The sequence below is a fragment of the Bos javanicus genome, chromosome 3, assembly GCF_032452875.1.
Source record: "Bos javanicus breed banteng chromosome 3, ARS-OSU_banteng_1.0, whole genome shotgun sequence".
In the NCBI taxonomy this organism is placed as follows: Eukaryota; Metazoa; Chordata; class Mammalia; order Artiodactyla; family Bovidae; genus Bos; species Bos javanicus.
The window spans coordinates 48,769,158-48,786,365 of record NC_083870.1 but is presented as its reverse complement, the minus strand read 5'-3'; the positions used below and the strand labels follow the sequence as shown (position 1 = coordinate 48,786,365).

At 38.7% G+C, this 17,208-nt stretch overlaps 1 protein-coding gene across 1 annotated transcript in view; it reads right to left on the bottom strand.

Annotated features, from left to right (window-relative positions):
• The window catches only part of ALG14 (ALG14 UDP-N-acetylglucosaminyltransferase subunit), a 98,117-nt gene that overhangs the window by 76,806 nt on the left and 4,103 nt on the right, over positions 1-17,208 (bottom strand). The window contains exon 2 of the mRNA XM_061411131.1: positions 15,854-16,005. Coding sequence (XP_061267115.1) covers positions 15,854-16,005 — 152 coding nt within the window. The remainder of the gene's footprint in view (positions 1-15,853; positions 16,006-17,208) is intronic.

Here is a 17,208-nt window from a genome sequence, read left to right as displayed (position 1 = left end):
GGCAGCCCCTTTGAATTCCAGGTTGCATCCTGGTTCCTCCAGCCAGTGTAGATAGAGGCTGCTGACTCATTTGGGTGGTACAAAATATTATTTATAAAGACACTCGGAGATGAGGATGCTCCACTGATAGACTTCCCAGGGCCACTGATAGAATCTCCGAACTTCTGCTTGATTTCTCTTTTCTCCTCAACTCATATCCAATCTGTCAGGAAAATTCTATTACTCTACTTTCAGGAAAAAAAAAAAAAATCCAAATTCTAACCATTTCCCCCTGTTCCTATCCCTAGTAATACAAGCCACACTCTCTCTTGCTTGGATTGCTTCAACTACCTAACTACCCTCCTTGGTTTCACCCTGTCCCTTACAGTCTACGGGCAACACAGCAACCAGAGTGATTTGTTTAAAATAGCAGTCAGGCCACGTCACTCTCTGGGGCAAAACCTTCCAACAGCTCCCTATTTTCCTCAGAGCAAGACAGGAAGTCCTCACACGGGCCTACAAGGCCCCACACCATTTGGCCCCAACCTACCCTTCCGTCTCTCCTCTGGTATCCCTCCCTCCATTCACTCTGACCCTCAGCCATTCCCCCAACATCCATTAGGCAGTTTTTCCAGACCACACCCTCTGCCTGAAATGCCTTCTCCCAGGTGCTCCCGTTTTCTTGAAGATCCTGATAAGAACTGCAAATTTTTCCTCCTTGTCAGAATTCTCAATCCCCCACCCCAACCCCTGGCTCTTGGGCAATCACCCCCCAGCACTGATTGCCTACTAATAAGCTGTATGGTTTTCTTATTCACTCTGTCTAGTATTACTGCCTTTCTGATCCAGCTCGAGTAGATTGCAGGAATATTTCTGGCCTGTTTTTTCACTGATGTATCCCAACTGCCTATTACAATGCCTGGCAAGTAGAAAACAAATATTTAATATTGAATTAAAAAAAACTTGAAAAACTCTAGAATTCTGACTGATACTGCATCATAAATTGGGGAAAGAAATGCTGGGCTGGATGAAGCACAAGCTGGAATCAAGATTGCCGGGAGAAATATCAATAACCTCAGATACACAGATGACACCACCCTTATGGCAGAAAGTAAAGAACTAAAGAGCCTCTTGATGAAACCGAAAGAGGAGAGTAAAAAGTTGGCTTAAGGCTCAACATTCAGAAAACTAAGATCATGGCATCCAGTCCCATCACTTCATGGGGAATGGATGGGGAAACAGTGGTTGATTTTATTCTGGGGGGCTCCAAACTCACTACAGATGGTGATTGCAGCCATGAAATTAAAAGATGCTTACTCCCTGGAGGGAAAGTTATGACCGATCTAGACAGAATATTAAAAAGCAGAGACATTACTTTATCAAAGGTCCGTCTAGTCAAGGCTATGGTTTTTCCAGTAGTCATGTATGGATGTGAGAGTTGGACTATAAAGAAAGCTGAGCGCTAACAAATTGATGCTTTTGAACTGTGGTGTTGGAGAAGACTCTTGAGAGTCCCTTGGACTGCAAGGAGATCCAACCAGAATCCTAAAGGAAATCAGTCCTGAATATTCATTGGAAGGACTGACGCTGAAGTTGAAACTGAAATACACTGGCTACCTGATGCGAAGAACTGACTCATTGGAAAAGACCCTGATGCTGGGAAAGATTGAAGGCAGGAGAAGACGGGCATGACAGAGCATGAGATGGTTGGATGACATCACTGACTCGATGGACGTGAGTCTGAGCAGGCTCTGGGAGCTGGTAATGGACAAGGAAGCCTGGTGTGCTGCAGTCTACGGGGTCACAAAGAGTTGCACACGACTGAGCGACTGAACTGAACTGAACTGAATTGGCAGGTATTCTTGTTTGGGGTCTGATTCTAGGGAGAAGAATGCCTCTTACGGAGATTGGCTTTTGGCTCCAAATACACTTTTTCACATTAAGGAAATCATTAAAAATGTTAGAATAATAGGTTATTTGTTCAATGCACTGTTTAAGGACAATAAATGTAGGCAGCCAAGAATATGAATATGATGCAGATAAGAAGACTAGAATTCAAAGTAACTGCAGTATATGTGGGGTTTGAACACGGCATGCATTCAGTACCACCTGGCCCAGTAAACTATTGAAAAATATGAAGAGAGGCCCAGGAGGGTTTTATTTAGTGACCAAAACAGTAAGAGTTTGGGATAGCTATTTCACTTATTTACCCCACAGGATACTCTCATATATTTACTGCATTTACATCAAATCAAGAATTCAATCAACATTCTAGCAGAATGCTACAGTGCCAAAGGGGTGACACGCCCTTCCATGTCAGCAAGGTACTTAATTTGCGCTTTTGGTTTTTCATTTTTTTCTAATCAAAGTCACACTCACATTTGCAGAAAATCTAGAAAGTTATAAGAATACTTGCAGACTATATATAACAAATTCAAAATTGTTTACTACAGTATTCTATGAAAAACTGAAAACAATAGGGAAAAGGCACAACAATACTACATATCTAAGCATTATAAGGGAGACCTACAAGTACCAACATGGAAAAGTAGGTACAGAGTTAAAAGAACAGAAAAGCTGACAGCAATGTACAGGGTGTGATTTATAGACTAGCCATGCTATGCTCTCCCACCCCTGTTTATACAGTTACGTATATATATGTACACATAATTCATAATATCCTGTTATAAGTACATGTATAACAGGAGGAAAAAAAAGTAATCCCAGCAGGATATGACTCAAGCTGGTGCAGTGTTTCCCTCTAGACAGTGAGACTGGAGTGGTTACTGGAAACTCCCATTTTTTACTCCCATACTTCTTTGCAGTCTACAGATTTTCAATTTAGAAACAAACAGAACTTTTAGAAAAGAAAAGAAACAGAAAAATAACTGTTTACAGTCCTGCAGCAGGTAATTATGGGGCATACTGATTATAAAGATATGCTGAAATATCCACATAAGCATAATGTCTTGTATAGAATTGGCATGCACTGAATATTCCTTTTTTCCCCCTACAAAATAAACAAATAATCTTTCTTGGCAAAGCATTATACGTTTAACTATAGAGTAGTGAGAAATCTAGTCAGTGACCCAAAAGTAAAGAAGGTTGACCCTAATTTTCAACCCTTCAACTCAGTTTTCAGAAACTTCTATTATTGTTTTACATAAGAAAAAAGCTCACTCTTTTAATTTTTATGTGTATTCAAAAAATGTTTTATTCACGTGTCACTGAATTTCTGTCTTTACTGATATGATGTTAAGGTGCCAACTCAGGCTTGTAACAGAAGTTACAAGGAGTAATGGTTGTCAAGCCGGGTGGTTAACAAATAAGGCGCAGACTGAGAAGCAAATAAAAAAATGAACCAGAATCTATAGTGCAGTGCCCTGACTCTCACTTCCCTCAGTGTCCCAAAGGGGTGGATGTCCCTGCTGAAACACAGGCCAACAGGTGGATGACTGCTTCCCGGGAAGAAGCTCTGCTGTGATTTTTCACTTACCTTTATATAATACAGCTCTGGTAATTGGTTCTATTTGGAAAGGTTACCATCCAATTTTTCGAAAAGATATTACTTTAGCCACTCTTTACTTTAGAGATAATCCCAGTGGAAATTACATTTTCTTTAGAAGGCTTTTCCAGATTTTTTTCATACAGGTAATTTCACAGCTAAACATGGTTTTGTTTTTTATTTCGCTTAGCGTTCTGCCCCTCACCTTTCTAATCTCAGTTGCTTTCTTTGAATGGCATCAAGATGTTTCTCCCCAGAGAAGCCTGTTTCTCTTCAAAAGCTAGTTAAACTACTTAAAGAAACATAGACTGAGATGAGTTAAAAGTGCACCAGAAATAACTATTTCTCTTCACTCTTGTGTAACTATAAATAAGATAAATTATGTACCTAAAGATGTTAAATACAAGTAAAAATGTACTGAATCAGAGGAATTAGGAGGAATTTGAATGAGGTTTCTGCAACAAAAGTAGGTCATTTCTACCATTCAATAATAAGACTATATTATTAACATAAAATTTAGCTTTAAAATCTGCTAGATATTTATATCTATCATAAATAGACAAATATTAACATTTAAATATTTTTCTAAAAACTAACAAAAGTATTTAGAAATTCCATATTAGACCAAGTTATTAACCAAACAGTAGAAACTTCCTATGCTACTTGGGCAACAATATGTGGTTAATAATAGGTCACTTGTATCTTCTGGTTGCTGGGAAGGTCTTCTTTATGTTTTTAGAAGAGCGGGCTTGTGTTGAGAATGCAGGTTTTGGCTTCTTACCAGAACCAAGTGGGACTTGATGCACTTTTATTCCTAAAGTGCTCTGAGGGATATGGATGAGACACCCCACCCAGGCACAGGGTGCAATTATTAATGCTTTAAAGTGGTACAGAGTTTCTGGTTTACTTAAGAAAAAAATTAGACTAAAAAGAGACAGTCAAGGACTTTAACTGCAGGAGTATTATCAACTGCTAGGAAACTGCAGTTGGTACAGTTATACCAGATTTTAAAGAGTGGGGAAAATTGGATAGGTAGGGGGCACTATTTATTAGATGTACTAAAGACATTAATACAGACAGTGTAGAATAGGCATCTATACAGAGGATACATTAAAACTCTGACTTAAACGAAGATCCAAACCCTTCTCTAAATGGATTAAAATGCTGCAAGATACACAACAAAATATAGTTTTATCTGAACTGGAAAGAAGGGAAATCTCTGCTTGCTAGAAACAAGAAGAAAATGAAATGGGTGCAGTCTGTGACCCTGAAGTTTGGGAGGAGGATATAATGATGCAAGAAAGCTAGAGCTGGGTTTTGGGTTGCCCTCCCCAGGTTCCAGAGCAGAGGCCTACCGAGGAACAAAAAACTGAAGGCTGATAATTTCACAACAGTAACAGCTCCCCTATATCTGAAACCTAGAGTGCTCTGGGCTTAGTTCTTAGCCGCCTTCTATTTCCTAACTACATTCAGTTCCTGGGTGATATCACAGTTTCTCGTTTTGAGTATTACCATGTAAACATAGGTGACTCCAAAATTCATGTTGAAGACCAGCTTCCTTCAACTTCAGACTCATACATCTAACTGCACAGCCAACATCCTTGCTTATATATTCAGATATCTTACACTCAGCCCTGCTGTTCTCTCATGTAGTCTTCCTCATGTAAATGAATGGCAGTTCCATTTTCCTAGTAGCTCAGGCCAAAAATCTGGATGTCATCTCCCACTCTGTTTTTTCTCCACATCTTGCACCTTGTCTGCCAGGAAATCCTATTAGCTCTTCCTTCACAGTATGTCCAGAATCTGACTGTTCCCCATCACACCCACCACTGCCGTCCTTGTCCAAGCCATGCTGGTTTCTCACCTGAATTACTCCAATAGCCTCCAAACTGCTTTCCTTGCTTCTGCCCTTGCCTCTTTTAGTGTATTCAGCAGCCAAAATGATCCTATTAAAATATAAGCCGGATCACATCCCCTTTAAAACTTCCCAATGGTTCCCCATATCACTCATGGGCGGAAAAAAAACCTAAGATTAAAAATGGACCAAAAGGTCTTAAAAGATCTGACCCTGTTATCCCCACTTTAACATCTATGGCTTCATAACCTACTGAGCTTTCTCTTGCTTACTCTGCTTTGGCCACACTGATCTCCTTTGCTGTCTCATAAATATGCCAGGTACAATTCTGTCTCTGGGGACTTCACTGCAGTTATTGTTACCTCTTCAAGAACTGGCTTTCCTCAGGCTGCTTTGCACCATACCTCCATCAAGTCTCGGTTCAAGTATCACCTTTCCCAACCACTCTACCAAAAACTGCAATCTCCCCTCAAATCCCCAATATTCTCTGTTCCCTTTTACTGCTCTATTTCCCTGCTCTATTTCTCTCTTTAGCATTTATCACTAGCAAATTATACATTTTACTTAAATATCTTGTTTATTATCCCCTTACTGAGATATAGACACCATAAAGGAAGAGACATTTGTAATTTATTCACTAATGTATCCCTAGCACCCAATGGGAATGCAATAAATACTTGTTAAATAAATAAGTGAATGCCAAATTCACAGTTATTAAGGAAAAAATTCAAACTAGAATTCTAAATACAGAATGCAATCAAAGGACGGCAAAACCCAAACATATTTTCAAACAAACAAAACGGAAAGAATAAATCACTTACTGACCTTCCATGAAAGAACTAAAAAAAATATATATATTTCTAGAAGAAAAAGAGTGGATCCAAAAGAAAGGAGTAGTCAGGGTAAGAAAAGCAAATACTACATACATCTAAATAAATACTAACTGCATAAAATAATAGTAATAAGTAATATAAGTGGAATAAAAACAAGGTAGAACCAAAACCCTGAACAATACCATATAGGATGGGAGGTGGTGCTCACAGTTAAAATATTCTAAAAGCTTTTTCTTTTTTTCCAGAAGACTGGAAATAACAAGATTTTGATTTTAAGTTGGATATCTGTATTAACAGTTTAAAGAAAATACTCAAGGGAAGAGGGTAATTTCCATTCCAGGAGAAGAGGAGAACAATGAAAACTCAATCCAAACAGAAGGCAGAAACGGAACAAAAAAAAGATTCAAAGAAAATGGTAAGTAGAAAGAACCAAATAAAATAGTAGAAATAAAACTAATATATTAGTAACCAAAATAAACGTACATGTACCAAACATGTTTGTTAAGAGACAATGATTCTCAGTTTTGAATTTTAAAATTATACTTTGTCATTTATAAAAGACACATTTAAAACATCATGACACACGAAACTCAAAAGAGATGGAAAATACACAAACACTATAGCACAGATTACAAAAACAGCGAGAGAATATTATGAAAATATTAATGCCAATATGGAGAAGGCAATGGCACCCCACTCCAGTACTCTTGCCTGGAAAATCCATGGACAGGGGAGCCTGGTAGGCTGCAGTCCATGGGGTCGCTAAGAGTCGGACACGACTGAAGCGACTTAGCAGCAGCAGCAGCAATGCCAATATATTTGCAAAGTTACCAAAATTAAACATGTTCTTAGAAAAATATCTTTGTTACACTGATTTTTAAAGAAACAGAAAGGCTGCAAAGTTTTATTTCCATAACAAAAATAACACACTGGGGCCAGACATTGGGGCCATTGTATAACAGACAAGTTATACAAAACTTAAACTGGAAAAGAAGAACAAAATAGTGACTATTTGTTGGTGCTATGATATTTTATATATAGAAAACACTAAAGATTCCACCAAAAAACTATTGGAATTAAGAGAGATATTCAGCAAAGTTCCGGATACAAAATCAATAGGCAAAACTCTTTTGTATTTCTACAACTATTAACAAACTATCAGAAAGAGAAATTAAGAAAACAATACCATTTACGACTGCATCAAAAAGAATAAAACACCTAGGAATAAATTTAGCCAAGGAGGTGAAAGACTTGTTTACTGAAAATTATTGGACAGTGATGAAAGAAATTAAAGAAGACACCAATAAATAGAAAGATATTCTGTGCTCATGGATTGGAAAAACTAATCTTGTTAAAATGCACCACCAAACCAGCTTTACAAGAAATTTTAAAGGAACTTCTCTAAGGTGAAAAAGAAAAGGTCACAATTAGAAACTGGAAACATGAAAATATGAATGGAAAAAATTAATCAGTAAAGGCTGTAGCTCAGCTGGTAAAGAATCTGCCTGCAATGCAGGAGACCCCAGTTCGATTTCTGGGTCGGGGAGATCTATTGGAGAAGGGATAGGCTACCCACTCCAGTATTCTCGGGCTTTCCTGGTGGCTCAGCTGGTAAAGAATCTGCTTGCAATGTGGGAGACCTGGGTTTGACCCCTATGTTGGGAAGATCCCTTGGAAAAGGGAACAGCTACCCACTCCAGTATTCTAGCCTGGAGAACTCCACGGACTATATAGTCCATGGGGTCGAAAAGAGTTGGATAGGACTGAGTGACTTTCACTTTCAAAGGCAAAAATACAGGAAAGGTAGGAAATTTTCCATGCACAGAGCTAGCAGGAAAGTTAGTAAAACCATCTATATGCACAATAATCAGACAAGGGATACACAAAACAACTCCTGGTAAAACATGATATCTAAAACAGTTATCATGAGGGGAGGAGAATACAAATGCAAAGTTGTTAAAATGCAGTTGAAATTAAGAAATCATGAATTTAATCATATATATAATCATAATCATATATATATCTCATGCAAAAAGAAAAAAGAATCCAAACCTAATCCTAAAGACAGTCATCAAATCATGAGAGAACAAAAGAAGAACAAGAAAGACCTAAAAAACAATGAACAAAATGGCAATAAGAACATGCATATTAATAATTACTTTAAATTTAACTGGACTAAATGATCTAATCAAAGACAATGAGTGGCTAAAAAAAAACACAGCTGCCTACAAGAGATGCACTTCAGATCTAAAGATCAGATCAGATCAGTCGCTCAGTCGTGTCTGACTCTTTGCAACCCCATGAATCACAGAATGCCAGGCCTCCCCGTCCATCACCAACTCCCGGAGTTCACTCAGACTCACGTCCATCAAGTCAATGATGCCATCCAGCCATCTATCCTCTGTCGTCCCCTTCTCCTCCTGCCCCCAATCCCTCCCAGCATCAGAGTCTTTTCCAATGAGTCAACTCTTCGCATGAGGTGGCCAAAGTACTGGAGTTTCAGCTTTAGCATCACTCCTTCCAAAGAAATCCCAGGGCTGATCTCCTTCAGAATGGACTGGTTGGATCTCCTTGCAGTCCAAGGGACTCGCAAGAGTCTTCTCCAACACCAAAAGCATCAATACTTCGGTGCTCAGCCTTCTTCACAGTCCAACTCTCACATCCATACATGACCACAGGAAAAACCATAGCCTTGACTAGACAGACCTTTGTTGGCAAAGGAATGTCTCTGCTTTTGAATATGCTATCTAGGTGGGTCATAACTTTCCTTCCAAGGAGTAAGCGTCTTTTAATTTCATGGCTGCAGTCACCATCTGCAGTGATTTTGGAGCCCAGAAAAATAAAGTCTGACATTGTTTCCACTGTTTCCCCATCTATTTCCCGTGAAGTGGTGGGACCGGATGCCATGATCTTCGTTTTCTGAATGTTGAGCTTTAAGCCAACTTTTTCACTCTCCACTTTCACTTTCATCAAGAGGCTTTTGAGTTCCTCTTCACTTTCTGCCATAAGGGTGGTGTCATCTGCATATCTGAGGTTATTGAGATTTCTCCCAGCAATCTTGATTCCAGCTTGTGTTTCTCCCAGTCCAGCGTTTCTCATGATGTACTCTGCATATAAGTTAAATAAACAGGGTAACAATATACAGTCTTGACGAACTCCTTTTCCTATTTGGAACCAGTCTGTTGTTCCATGTCCAGTTCTAACTGTTGCTTCCTGACCTGCATACAAATTTCTCAAGAGGCAGATCAGGTGGTCTGGTATTCCCATCTCTTTCAGAATTTTCCACAGTTGATTGTGATCCACACAGTCAAAGGCTTTGGCATAGTCAATAAAGCAGAAATAGATGTTTTTCTGGAACTCTCCTGCTTTTTCCATGATCCAGCGGATGTTGGCAATTTGATCTCTGGTTCCTCTGACTTTTCTAAAACCAGCTTGAACATCAGGAAGTTCACCGTTCACATATTGCTGAAGCCTGGCTTGGAGAATTTTGAGCATTACTTTACTAGCGTGTGAGATGAGTGCAGTTGTGCGGTAGTTTGAGCATACACACAGACTAAAAATGAGGTGATAGAAAAACATATTCCATGCAAGTGGAAATCAAAAGAAAGCTGGGGTAGCAATACTTACAGCAGAAGAAATAGATTTTAAAATAAACACTGTTACAAGAGACAAAGAAGGACATTACATAATGATCAAGACATTGCTCTAAGAAAATATAAACATATGCACCCAACATAGGAGCATCTAAATACATAAAAGAAATACAGACACAAAGGGAAAAATCGACAATAATAGTAAGGGACTTTAACACCCTACTCACATCAATGAACAGATCATCCAGACCAGATAGAAGATTAACAAAAAAAGTACTAGCCTTAAATGACACAATAGTCCTGATGGACTTAGGAGTATTTATAGAACATTCCATCCAAAAGCAGCAGAGTACACATTCTTTTCAAGTGCACATGGAACATTTTTCAGGATACATTACAGGCTTCACACAAAAGAAGCCTTGATAAATTTAAGAAAACTAGAATCCTATCAAGCATCTTTTCCGACCACACTGCTATGAGACTAAAAGTCAACTTTTAGAGAAAAGCTTCAAAACACATATAGACCTGTGAAAGCTAAACACTATGCTATTGAACAATGAATGGATTGCTGAAGAAATTGAAAAGGAAATTAAAAAAATATGTGAAGACAAATGAAAATGAAAACACAATGATCCAAAACCTATGGGATGCAGCAAAAGCAGTTCTAAAATGGACACTTACAGCAATACAAGCTTACCTCAGGAAACAAGAAAAATCTCAAATAAGAAATCTAGTCTCAAATCTAAAGGAGCTAGAAAAAGAAAAACAAATAAAACCTAAAGCTAACAGAAAAAAAGAACTTATAAAGGTCAGAGTGGAAATAAATGAAATAGAGACTAAAAAACAATAGAAAAGATCAATGAAACTAAGAGTTGGTTCTTTGAAAAGATAAACAAAATTGATAAACCTCTAGCCAGATTCATTAAGGAGAAAAAGAAAGTGGGCCCAAATCGATAAAATCAGAAATAAAAAAGAAGTTACAACCTGCACCACAGAACTACAAAGAGTCATGATACTACTACAACTATGGGCAATACAAAATGGGCAACTTAGAAGAAGCGGACAAATTCCTAAAACTCTTACATGACTTCTCAAGACTCAGTCAGGAAGAAATACAAATATGGACAGATCAATTACTAGAAATGAAAATGAATCAATAATTAAAAAAAAATTCCAAACAAGCAAAAGTTCAGGATCAGAAGGCTTCACAGGTGATTTCCACCAAACATTTAGAGAAGAGTCAACACCTATCCTTCTCAAACTATTCTAAAAATGTGCAGAGGAAGGAACACTATCAAACTCATTCTATGAGGTCAGCATCACCTTGCCACCCAAACCAGACAGAGATACCACAAAAAATAAATTACAGGCCAAGATCACTGATGAACATAGATGCAAAATCCTCAACAAAACACTAGCTCTAACTGACTCTAACAATACATTAAAAGGATGATATACTACAATTAAGTGAAGTTTATCCCAGGATGTTAGGATTTTTCAATATGTGCAAATCAATAAATATGATACACATTAACCAACTGAAGCATAAAAGCCATCAGTTTAGTACAGTAGCTCAGTTGTGTCCGACTCTTTGCGACCCCATGAATCACAGCACGCCAGGCCTCCCTGTCCATCACCAACTCCCGGAGTTCACTCAGACTCACATCCATCGAGTCAGTGATGCCATCCAGCCATCTCATCCTCTGTCGTCTCCTTCTCCTCTTGCCCCCAATCCCTCCCAGCATCAGAGTCTTTTCCAGTGAGTCAACTCTTCGCATGAGGTGGCCAAAGTACTGGAGTTTCAGCTTTAGCATCATTCCTTCCAAAGAAATCCCAGGGCTGATCTCCTTCAGAATGGACTGGTTGGATCTCCTTGCAGTCCAAGGGACTCTCAAGAGTCTTCTCCAACACCACAGTTCAAAAGCATCAATTCTTTGGTGCTCAGCCTTCTTCACAGTCCAACTCTGACATCCATACATGACCACTGGAAAAACCATAGCCTTGACTAGCCATATAATCATCTAAATAGATGCAGAAAAACTTTTTCATAAACTTCAACATCTATTAATGATATTGAAAATGGGCATAGAGATAACACACTTCAACATAATAAAGGCCATATATGTCAAGTCCACAGCTAATATCATACTCAAAAGTGAAAAGCTGAAAACATTTTTTTTTTAAATTAGGAATAAGATAAGAATGTCCACTCTTACCATGTTTATTCAACACAGTGCTAGAAGTCCTACCCACAGAAATCAGCAGGGAAACAGATATTAAAAAATCCAAACTGGAAAGAAGTAAAACTGTCACTGTTTGCAGATGATATGATACTATATATAAAAAATCCTGAAGACACCACCCAAAATCTGTTAAGAGTTCATCAATGAATACAACAAAATTTCAGGATACAAAATTAATACACAAAAATCTGCTGCATTTCCACACACTAATCACAAACTATCAGAAAGAGAAACTAAGGAAACAATCCCATTTACAATTGCACAAAAAAGAATAAAATACCAAGGAATAAACCTACCTAAGGAAGAAAAAGTCCTGTGTTTGGAAAATTATGAGACACTGATGAAGGAAATTGAAGACCACATAAACAGATGTAAAGGTATACCATGTTCATAGATTGGAAGAACTAATAATCTTAAAATGACCATGCTACCCAAGGCAATCCACAGGTTCAATGTAATTTCTATCAAATGACCAATGGCATTTTTCATAGAACTTAAAAAATTTTTTTAATTTGTATGGAAGTACAAAAGACAACAAAGCAGCCAAACAATCTCGAGAAAGAACAGAGCTGGAGAAATTGTGCTCCCTGACCTCAGACTATACCATTAAGCTACAGTAATCAAGAGGATGGTACTGGCAAAAAAAAAACAGACACACAGATCACACAGATCTCTGTTCTCTGGCACAGAACAGAGATCCCAGAAATAAACCCATACACTGATGGTCGATTACTTAGGATAAATTTTAGGAGGCAAGAACACACAGTGAAGAAAAGACAGTCTCTTAAATAAGTGGCAATGAGAAAGCTGGATAGCTACATATAAAAGAATAAAATTAGAACATTCTCTAACATCAGGTAAAAAAAATAAACTCAAAATGGATTAAAGGCCTAAATGTAAGACCAGAAACCATAAAACTCCTGGAAGAACACACAGGCAGAAGACTCCCAACAGAAATTGTAGCAGTGTTTTTTGGATCTGTCTCCTAAAAAAACGCAACAAAAGCAAAAATAAACAAATGGAACCTAATGAAAGTTAAAAGCTCCTGCACATGAAAGGAAAACACTGACACAATAAAAAGACAGCCTACTGAGTGGGAGAAGACATCTGCAAATACATGATCAATAGGGGGCTAATATCCAAAAATATATAAACAGCTCAAATATCAAAAAACAAAGGAAAAAAAAAAGCCCAGCAACCTGATTAAAAAAGGGGAAGAATATCTGAACAGACAATTTTCCAAAGAAAAGGTCAGATGGCCAATGATCAGGGAAATGTCGGTTAAAACCACAATGAGATATTACCTCACACTTGTCTGGCTGTCATCAAAAAGAACACAGATAACAAATGTTGGTGAGGATGTGGAAAAAAAAGAACCCTCATACACTGTTGGTAAGAATGTACATTGGTGCAGCTATTGTGGAAAACAGTATGGAGGTTTCCCAAAAAACTAAAAATAGAGAACTACCACATGACCCAGCAATTCCACTCCTGGGTATATATTTGAAAAAAGAAACAAAAACACTCAATCAAAAAGATACATGCACCCCAAGGTTTATAGCAGCATTATATACAACTGCCAAGATACGGAAGGAACCTAAGTGTCCATTAACAGAAGAATGGATAAAGAAGATGTAGTGTACACACACACATACACAATGAAATACTACTCAGCCATAAAAAGAATGAAATTTTGCCAAATGCAATGATATGCATTGACTTGGAGCATATTATACTAAGCGAAGTAAGTTAGAGAAAGACAAATACTGTATAATATCACATGTGGAATCGAAAAAATAAACTAGTGAATATAATAAAGAAGAAATAAAATCACAGATACAGAGAACAAATTAGTGGTTCCCAATGGGGCAAGGGAAGGAGGGCAAGTCGGAGAAGGGATTAAACTACACATAAAATAAATAACTTATAAGGATATATTATACAGAATACAGCCATTATTTTATAATAACTACAAATGAAGTGAGAGAATAAATTTCCCTTGCTTCAAGCCACCCTGTGTATAGCACTTTGTTATAATAGCACTAGGAAACTAACACAGTATTGAGTCCTGAAACAGAAATGAAGCATTTTGGCTCATCCCATACCACATATTTCACTATGGCTGAATAATAGCGGGTGGATTTCAATCTTGTTTAACAGGGATCTTCCAAGAACACATTTTAGTAGTGCGTAAGTGAGGGATGGCCACCTGATGCAAAGAGCTGACTCATTTGAAAAGACCCTGATGCTGGGAAAGATTTGAGGGCAGGAGGAGAAGGGGACGACAGAGGATGAGATGGTTGGATGGCATCACCGACTCAATGGACGTGAATTTGGGTAGGCTCTGGGAGTTGGTGAGGGACAGGGAGGCCTGGTGTGCTGCAGTTCATGGGGTCGCAAGGAGTCGGACATGACTGAGCGACTGAACTGAAGTGAGGGATGAGGGGCCTTCCCAGGTCACACTAGTAGTAAAGAACCCACCTGCCAATGCAGGAGATTTAAGAGACATGGGTTTGATCCCTGGGTCAGAAAGATCCCCTGGAGGAGGGAATAGCTACCCACTCCAGTATTCTTGTCTGGAGAATCCCATGGACAGAGAAGCCTGGCAGGCTGCAGTCCACAGAGTTGCACACAGTCAGACACGACTGAAGTGAGTTAGCACGCATGCACACAGTAAGGGATGATGCTTACAAGTGACCAAATCGTAACTAAAACAAGGTTTAACTAGCTACAAAGGTCAGCAGAGGGTGAGTTACCCATTAGTGCATCCTGATTAGATGCACTATCGATAAGAACGATAGAGCTCATATGAGGGCAGCTCTGGAGTAACTGAAGGCAGGACTCAGCATCTGCTTTTCCATCTTGCTCTTCCTGTATATTAACTTCATAGTTTGCTCTAGCTGTCTTTAGCTAGCAGGAGAAAACATGACTGCTTTTCTCCAAGTTCTCTCTTTTATAGAGCTGAAGCACCTGAAGAAAGACTATTTCCATTCTCTGGGTCCTCAAGTCCAAAGAGCCCAGAGGGAACCATTTGAGTGGCTTGAGCCGGGTTGTCTGTCCATTCCTGAACTACCTGTTGGAGCTCCATGGCCAGGCAGGTACCAGAGAGAGGGAACGACGGAGACAAGCTAATGAAGAATAGCTCTGGTTTCTTTCCTTGATAAAATAGTTTTACTTTTTTTCAGTTTACTCCAAATTCTGATTAAAATGCTAAAATGAAGTGAGCAACGAGGAGCTGAGAAGTAATTTTTAAAGGCAGATACAGATATAATTGGAAGGATAAACAATAGTAACAGATAAATGATCAATACACGTAATACATTGATAAAGAACTTTAATGAGAGACTTCCTTGATGGTCCAGTGGCTAAGACTCCATGCTCCCAATGCAGGGGGCTCAGGTTCAATCCCTGGTCAAGGAATTACATCCCTCATGCCACGACCAAGAGTTTGCACATTGCAACTAAAACCCAGCACAGCCAAATAAACAGATAAATATTACAAAGAATTACACTTTGGTGTGTTCTTAATAAAAAAAAAAAATTTAACGAAGAGCCAATAAGCACATGAACTGGATGCTTTAATGTATGTAATTATAAATAAAACAATTTTTGCAGTTGGAATTATCAAAAAAAATTATCTATTTGAAACAAAAGAATATAAGAAATTAGCAACCATTTTTATCTGAAGATTTAAAGAAGCTTTTATCTTTGGGTAGTAAAGGCACTATATTTCATCGGCAATAAACGTGTGACTGTACTGTGTGAGCAGGGCACTGAAGTGCCATGAGAGAATTAAATTCAATATATAACCTGTAACTTTCTTAGACACAGAAATTATTACTTACCGTAGCACTAGGGTTTCTATCAGCTCGAATTTGTTCAAAAGAATTTATTTTATGGGTACTCATTTCATCAGTGTCAGCAACGATATAATGTCTAGGAGAATAAGCATTGGACAGGTTCTCCAGCAGCCTTAGGATCTCAGTGGTATGCCCACCTGGAAAAAATATTGGAAGGCCTAAGATGAAGAAACTTGTAATGGACATATCCATCTGATGATGTTATCCTACTGCTAAGTTTTGTGCATTTCTCAAAATACAGAAGGAATATATGGAAACAATAATCTGTGCCCCTGTAGAAATATTATTTCTATATGGGGGAAGAGGATAATATAAAAATAACATCAGTACCAGCAGTAAGTCATGCTACTGTTCTAGCTGAAGAAGGTACACAGAAGTATAAGACACTGTACTGTGTGTGCTCAGTGGCTCAGTGGTGTCCAACTCTTTGCGACCCAAGGACTACAGTCCATCAGGCTCCTCTGTCCGTGGGATTGTCTCAGGAAAGAATACTGGAGAGAGTTAGCATTTCCTTCTCTAGGGGACCTTCCTGATGCAGGGATCAAAACTGTGTCTCAAGTCTCCTGCATTGCAGGCAGATTCTTGGCCACTGTGTCACTTGGGAAGCCTGGTATAAGACACAGGTCCTGTTATCAAGAAGTCTGATGGGAGAGGGGCAAGACACACACAGGTATATAAAGAGTGACGCAAGACAGCAAAAAACATTAAAATGAGGGGGACGGGCAAGCAAACTGTTATGAAAAGCAATGCCCTCAGCATAGAGAAGATCCCTGGTAAAGGCTGAGATGACTTAAAAGTGAAGCTAATGGGCAGACAGGTATAGGGATGCCAGTGGGTGGGGTGGGATCATTAGGACACGAGAAGACAAGATCCGGGATGGGTGTTCAAGGCTTGGTGGGAACACTGGGAAGAAAGATGAGGGTGAAGTAAGGTCAGCAAAGTAGGTTGGAAAATGGGAAGCAGCTGCTGAAGGCTTCCATGTTGTGAAGTAATATTAGGCAGGCATGAGCACTGATGGACAGGGAGGCCTGGCGTGCTGCGATTCATGGGGTCGAAAAGAGTCAGACACGACTGAGTGACTGAACTCAACTGAACTGAATTGATGAGCACTGATTGCTAGGGCTCAGATCTTTCTAAGGAAGACTTTTGTTCAACACCTCCTAACAGAGGTCTCAGCTCTCTGCAGGTCCTCAAATATTTACCAAACTTCATCCAACCACTGTGTGTTCAATTTCTGAAATCATACAATCTCCAAAATTTTAACACTTTAATTTTAAAACCATGAACTTAAAAATCAACTGTGTTTATTAAGGTTTCTTTCAGGGGAAAAAAAAATCAAA